The following is a 7415-nucleotide window of genomic DNA, read 5'->3' as shown; positions in this document are numbered from 1 at the left end:
AGCGGATTTAATAAATGATATGGAGAAAAAGAGGCCACGTTGCATATACAAATGAAACCGGCTGATGTTTTAATAATCCAAGGGGTAAGGCAAATAGCAAACCAGAAGAACAGCCTGACTATTTTTCCTATATTGGATTTGCAAAAGAGGCTTGCTAAAGCTTTGAAGATAATTTTGTGAGAACGAAGAAGAAGAAGAAAAGAAGTTGTAGGACATTATTTGGAATTAAGGGAGTTTATCTGAAGAGATTCAAGATCAAGAATGTGATGATCCAAGGCTTGGAGATTAAAAGATACAAAGAACGGCTGCAGGATTTGGGATTGCCTAGTCTAAAGAAAAGAAGAAATAGGGGAGACATGATACCAGTGTTCCAGTATTTGAGGGGCTGCCCCAAAGAAGAGGGGTCAAACTATTCTCCAAAGCGCCTGAAGGCAGGACAAGAAACAATGGTTGGAAACTGACCAAAGAGAGAAGCAACCTGGAATTAAGGAGAAACTTCCTGACAGTGAGGACAATTAACCAGTGGAACAGCTTGCCACCAGAAATCGTGGGCGCTCCATCGCTGGAGGTTTTTAAGAAGAGACTAGACAGTCACTTGTCTGAGATGGTATAGGTTCTCCTACTTGAGCAGGGGGCTGGACTGGAAGACCTCCAAGGTCCCTTCCAGCTTATTCTATTCTGTTCTATTCTATTCTATTCTATTCTATTCTATTCTATTCTATTCTATTCTATTCTGTGGGTTTATTTGATCAAACTTAAAAGTTTTGATTTGATCAAGATTAAAGTGAGACCAAGAAGTCCAAAGATTAGAAGAGATGGGTCTGCCTGGCTGAGGAATTCTGGGAGGTGAAGTCCACAAGTCATCAAAGGGCCAAGTTTGAAGACCCCTGCTGTAGGACGAGGCTGTTAAGGATTGACAAGTTTCATGGACATTTGGTACATGTGGACTAGCAGCTTTTTGAAATTCTGTTGATTCTTGAGACTGCAGCACCCCCTGCAGGCCAAAGAATAGAGCAGTTTGCTTTTCGTTTCGTCCTTTCAAATCAGTGCTGACTCTGTTTGCAGCTGTCAAATGAATTATTTTTAATGACCTTTTTGCCAGGATTGTTAAGCCAATCCCTGCCGTTGCTAAGTGGATCTTGCAGTCATTAAATGAATCTGGCTTCCCCCATTGACTTTGCTCGTCAGAAGCCGGCTGGGGAGATTGCAAATGGTGATCCCGTGACCCTGGGGATGCTGTAACCGGCATAAGATGCATGCTGGTTAATAACTGCCCATGTCATAATCACGCGGATACTGCGATGGTTGTAAATGTGAGGACTGGTCCTCATCATTTCTACTGGTCGCTAAACGAATCGTCGTAAGTTGCGGACCAATTGTATTGCCTCATAAGCTAAGGGTGGCCAGTGTACAAATGTCCAATCCCAGTCTGACTGGTTCCAGATCAAGGATCTTTGGGGACCCTACACTTTGTCCAGGAAGGAGAGCGCATGTGTGAATGCGGACTTAAGACGTATTATTAGCCCAAGGTGTCATGTTTCAGGCCTTAAAATTACACAAACACATAGTTGCTAGGTCAGGAAAGGCATTTTACTTAAGGTGGAGCAGATAGCAGCAGACTAGGGAAGAAATAGCAACCAACACATTAAAGCTTGCCAAAGTAAATTTGCTTTCAACAGGAGTGCGCAGAAGAGTAATCAAAATCCAGTCCAAAGTTCAGAGAGCCAAGTCAGATTCGTCAGACAGTCCAAAGGTCAGGATTTTGGGAATCGCAAGCGGATACGCATGAATGACGTGCTAGAATAGGAGACCAGATGTGGAATAGGGTTAAATCATATTTAACCAACTATCTTTAATTCAGACAGCTACTGCCTTGCTTGGCAAGGAGTCTCATTGAGCATCGTTGCTCTGCTCTCCATTCCACCGTCCAAGCGATTGGAGGCTGAACATCATCATTAGACTGCTCCAGCTGTTGTGATGGTGTCTGTGTTGTATCAACCCTGATATCTCTTGAGGTTCCACTGATGTTCCACTGGTTTAGCTGGTGTGGGCTGTGACACAAGCTCTCTTCTCGGCAGAGCCTGCCGTTCCTGAGCGAGAAGCGGATTCCTTTCCCCCGTCTCAGGACCTCAAGGGTGCCTCCTCCACAGGTAGGTTTGGATGGAGTATGCTCCCGCCCGGTCCTTAAGGTAACCCACCTGATCGTCCGAGATGGTAAAAGGAATATCGAAAAACCAGCTGTAAACACAGGAGAAATTCTAGTCAAGGGAAATGTGAGAGTTTTCTACATTCAGACTGGCAAGATTCTGTTAACGTAGCCTTACAACAAAGTAGAATTAACGTATCTGCGTGAGTTTCCTGTCTGGCTTGCCTGCGAAGGCTGACGTCAATTTGGCACGTCTGGAAGTACAAATCTCCCCGTGTCTCTTTTACAGACTGAGAAACTAGGAAAGGCTTATTCTGAGTTTCTTTCTCCGTCCGTTATGCAGCAGTGGGCTACTCCGTCTCTTCTCTAATTGTTCTCTCTTTTTCCATCTCCCTAAACTTCACGCGAGGGACCTTATCCAGGCCACAATATTCCCAATTTGGGGTCTGTTTTTATTCCAGATCCTCTCCACTTACTCGTTCAGCACCACCACCACCCCAATGCCGTCGGGTCGCAGGAAAGCCGAGGTCTTCAAATGACAGCTGTCAAACAAGCACCTGGAGGTGAATCCAACTCGCACGGAGCCTTCAGGGATGAATTTGCTGGCCAGAAGAGAGAAGGCGTTAGCCGATACCACTGGACAGAGGTCAGTATTGCACCTTAATCTAATTCTACGAACTATTAAGCATAAAACTGCCTCCTTCCCTCCACCATTTCCTCGGCAGCCTGCGGAATTCCTTGCTACTGGATAAGCCCATTTTAGAGCATCTTTATTACTGTTTTGCTCATCCTCCTCTTCCTCAACACCTTGCAAAACCATCTCGGCTGAGTTTACCTGAAATGTCCCAGGTGATAGAACATGGGCTGTTTGTAGAATTCATCCTTAAGGGGGTTCACAATGATGGGACTGTCCACAGGGTTGTCCACCCAGTTGGGACCCCCTTCCATGTCCAGAGCCAAGTTCCAGTCAATCCATCCTGTGACGAAGTGGTTGAGATTCTGCAGAGACCAAAGCATCGTCGGCTTTACCGGTTGCACTACAGCCCAACAACCCTTCCCTTTGCATGCCAGGAGGAAAAAAAAGACATTTCTGGGTTGAGCAAAATCTAAAAGAAGCAAGCTTCAGACCAAGGTTTGTTTTGGAGTCATGGAAAACTGGAGAGGGAAGGTTCTGTAAATATCAAAATTTGCCTCCAGACGTTGTGGGTGCTCCAACACTGGACGTTTTCAAGAAAAGATAGGATAATTATTTGTCTGAAAGTGGATAGGGTTTCCTGCTTGAGCAATGGGTTGGACTAGAAGACCTCCAAGGTCTTTTCCAACTTGGTTCTGTTATTCTGTTGTTCTGTTCTTATTCTGTTCCGGTCTAGGACAGTTTTGTTTAACTGGCTCAGCTTCCCAAAGACGCTACTACGACACCCTTTGAAGGATGAGGAACTGAAAAGACGGGTCGATAACTCATCCACCCCTACCTCTCTTATCGTCAAAGAGGCAAACTTTTGGTCGTAAAAGGGGCTCCCTTACCGTCAGAATATTTCTGCTGTAGCGGGTGCCTCTTTCCCAGTTTCCCAGGGCGACCTTCACAATCGAAGGCCGAAAACCATTGCAAGCTTCTGTGTAGAGCAGAAAGAAATCGGGGTAGAGACGATGTGTAACGTCTAAAGTGGGTCCAGGTGGGGTGATGAAGTCCATGTACCAATGGATGCCAATTCCGGACACGAAGGCAGCGGCGGTACTATTGCCTAACACCTGTCCGGCAACAGAGGGAGCGAAGGAGAGCCTCAACGTACAACATTTCATTTATTGACCATTCAAATTAGAACAGTACTAAAAAAAGTGACTTATATGACTGTTTTTCAGACTTGCTTAACAACGGAAATTCTGGTCCTGACCAATCGTCGTACGGCGAGGACCATCCATCATAGGGTAGGTACGTCCTACAGTTGAAAACCTACCTGGTTGGCCCAATATGGCAAGCTACTCCTCTGGTCATCAAGGATGATGAGGTGAACATCAGAATGGCGGCTGGCGGCGAGGGCGGGGCCCAAGTCCTCAATGATAAAGTCGCGTTGATGTTGGGGTAAGAAAATATTGACCGGAAAGTCTTCCAGATTTAACAAAATGGCAAAGAGTGGTTCATTCTGAGGGCTTAACGCCCAGAAAGTAATATTATTTTTTGCATACTCATCCAGGAACCTAGATTCAAATACAGAACATTGCAACAATGTTAGTTTAGCATGCTGTTTCCTTGCCTGGAAAACAAAATAATATTTCAAGCTCCTTGTATTTATTTTAAAAAAAAACACCCTATTTTCCAGCTCTCTGGCTGACAAAAAGGGGTATATTCCATCAGAATTGGCAAAGCGATAGAAATAAATCCACAGGTTTGAGTTAAATATCCCAGATTTAGCTTCCAATTTGGCTTAGAGCAACTGATGGACAAGGATGGGAGAAATGGGTGGACTACATCTTCCAGAATCCGCTAGCCAGATGCTGACTAGGGGATGCTGGGAGTTGAAATCTCCCCCCCCCCATCTTAAAGTTGCCAAGATTGAAACACACTGCTCTGGAGGATTGTAGTAAAGAAGTTGATGAAAATGCAATAGGATCAGCCTGGAAATATCCTACTACTACTCAGGAGCAGGGTGGGAGACAGAGATAGAACAATGCTTCTCCGGGCATATTGTCCCACTGATCTCTTAATCTTTATCTACAGCAGTGGTTCTCAACCTGTGGGTCGGGACCCCATTTGGGGTCGATCAACCATTTCACGGGGGTCACCAAGCAAGGCTGTCCGCCATTTTTTTTGTCCGCCATTTTTTCCCCCTTTTCCGGCGGGTGCCTTACCTCCCTTGGGCTGGGCCAGCTGGTGGTCGGCCTGCTCCGTCTCTGCCGCTTGCCAGATATGCCTTGGCCAGCGCAGGGGGCGGAACCACGCATGCGCGGCGCTCCCGGGCAGGGAAAGCCCTCGACTTACGACTGGTTGGGTAGTCCTCGACTTACGACGGTTTAGTCCTCGACTTACGACCGGTTTAGTCCTCGACTTACGACCGGTTGGGGTCGCGGCATTAAAAAGGTTGAGAACCACTGATCTACAGGGATTTTCAAGAACATCTGCCTGTGGGAGGGGCCAGATTGTGATTTGGGGTGGAGTTTGAGAAAGGGTGGAGCCAAGAGGTAGGTGGAGCTTGGCTAGGGGAGGAGCCTGCTAAATTCAGAGGCAGGATGAGATGGAAAAAGTGTTATTACCTGATAAAGTAGTTAGCCAAGGTCTTGTGGTAGTGGTCACCTGGTTCTCCCTTTATCCAGGATTTGCCTTGAACCTTGTTGTTGACCCTTAGCCAGCCAGGACTGGTCCAAGGGCTGCAGACCAGAGAGAGGGGTCTCTCGGCATGGGCCATGATACGATGGAGCAAGGGGATCTGTTGAGAGAGACCACAACTGTCTCCGGAGATGGCCTGATCAACGCTCAACAAGAGCGTTCACACGACCTCCTTGTGGGTTCATTGACTTTCAGTCGCAAAGGTGATATCATTGTTTGCGATGGGTGCGGTTTTGCCAAAACACAGTCTGGAACACACACACACACACACACACATCCCCAGTGGGTGGGTGTTAAGTCTAGCCGAACTCACCCTAAGTTTGGTGTCTTCGGGGGCCAGCTCAAAACACTTGAGTTCAAAGTCATCCACGCAGCGGTCATCGTAACTGTACGGCCGCGTGGAAAAATCGGAGCACCCGATGGGAAAACGTATCAAATTGTACTCAAGTCCTGCAGAAGGGGGGAGAGAGGGGAAGAGATTTTGGTGTCCCAGGATTCTAATTTTCACAATCAGAAAAAAAAAGAAAAAAATGGAATACAAAACATACATCCACAAAAAATAAAAATAAAAAATGATAACGCCACCAGTACCATCTCGTAAAGGTGGTCCTTCGTCAGAAGTCATCTTATTCCTTTTCCCTCCCCTTGCTTTTTCCTTTCATGCTATGCCTTTCAGTGGATCCACTCCCATTGGACTGTACTTTCGCTGAATTGCTCTCTTCCTCAGCTAGGTTTTCATTCTTGTTCATCATAAATTGAGCAAATTAAACATTAAAAAGCAGAACCTCCCTTGTTGGTGGTGGTGGTGCATAAAGTCATTAAAACACCCTTTCAAAACAAAATACTTCCTGGATTGTTCAGACGGTATGTCATTCTGCTTTTAAACGCAGCCTAACCTTTCCGGTTTTCAATCCTTGACTTAAGAAAGACAGAGCCTCAGGATGCTAGCTTTCCCTGAGCTGCTAGTTGTCATCCAGCGGGTCATTCCCAATTTCCTCACCTTCTTCAGAGAAGTAAGACCGGAGCAGTTGGTTCTGGGCGGCATAAGACAAATTCAGGATGTTAATGGCCGCAGAGTCGGTGAGCGACCCGCCGAAACCTTTGATGTATTGGTACTGAGTGGAGGAATTGTAGGCGTAGAGGATCCCAGCTGAAAGAATTAACACAATTAACTAGTTGGAAGGGACCTTGTAGGTCATCTAGTCCAACCCCTCGCCCAGGTTTACCTGAAGCTCCTGGTCTGGCATCTATTTGCCCTTGGCTTCGCTCCAAGCGTTGGCCGTCCCTGCTGGTTGTGTACTTGACAAAGTTGCCGATGTCAGGGAGAGAGACCGGCTCCACCGTGTCGCAATACGTTGCATTGCAAACACACACCATTGTATTGGAGTTGAAGAATTTAGGACTACAGGGTTGGCTTGCTAAAAATCAACCAAAAATGGAAAGAGAGAGAAAAAAGGAGAGGGGTGAATTTAGGCCCCTCCTACCAGCACAACAGAGCCCCTCCCATTTTTCCTTTGGACTCCGCCCACAGGAGGCTTCTCAAAGGCTGACCTCTGGCCTCGACCATCCCTTGGAGGATGAGGAACAGCACCCCCAAAGCGTCACGTGTCCGCATAGCGCCCTTCAAACACCAGCCTCCCAGTTTTAGAGAAATTTGCCTGCAGGGGGAGAAAAAAAAAAGGATGCATTTTTTTCTGGGCATCATTTGCAAAGCTGTTAATTGATTCATGCAGGACTCTTGCAGCCCAAATCCGAAGTCTGGACCCCAAATCTATGCAAGGCGTAGCTCCCACCACCTCAATGGCTCTGCTATAAGGCTGGAATCCAACAGAGAGGAAATACGACTGATTTTATCTGCCAGATAATAATAATAATAATAATAATAATAATAATAATAATAATAATAATAATAATAATAATAATAATAATAATAATAATAATAATAAT

At 46.1% G+C, this 7415-nt stretch overlaps 1 protein-coding gene across 1 annotated transcript; it reads right to left on the bottom strand.

Moving 5' to 3' along the window:
• Positions 1-2129: 2129 nt before the first annotated feature.
• Positions 2130-7083, bottom strand: LOC107299552 (lysosomal acid glucosylceramidase-like). Its single transcript, XM_015828915.1, has 10 exons — positions 7020-7083; positions 6695-6886; positions 6469-6618; positions 5782-5918; positions 5396-5568; positions 4102-4342; positions 3671-3895; positions 2982-3145; positions 2623-2748; positions 2130-2238 (listed from the first exon to the last, which is right to left on the bottom strand). Exons 1-10 carry the CDS (start codon positions 7081-7083, stop codon positions 2130-2132), a joined length of 1581 nt encoding a protein of 526 aa, XP_015684401.1.
• Positions 7084-7415: the final 332 nt, after the last annotated feature.

The sequence above is a fragment of the Protobothrops mucrosquamatus genome, unplaced genomic scaffold, assembly GCF_001527695.2.
Source record: "Protobothrops mucrosquamatus isolate PMUCROS unplaced genomic scaffold, P.Mucros_1.0 scaffold5097, whole genome shotgun sequence".
NCBI classification, from domain to species: domain Eukaryota; kingdom Metazoa; phylum Chordata; class Lepidosauria; order Squamata; family Viperidae; genus Protobothrops; species Protobothrops mucrosquamatus.
This window is presented reverse-complemented; position numbering and strand designations above follow the sequence as displayed.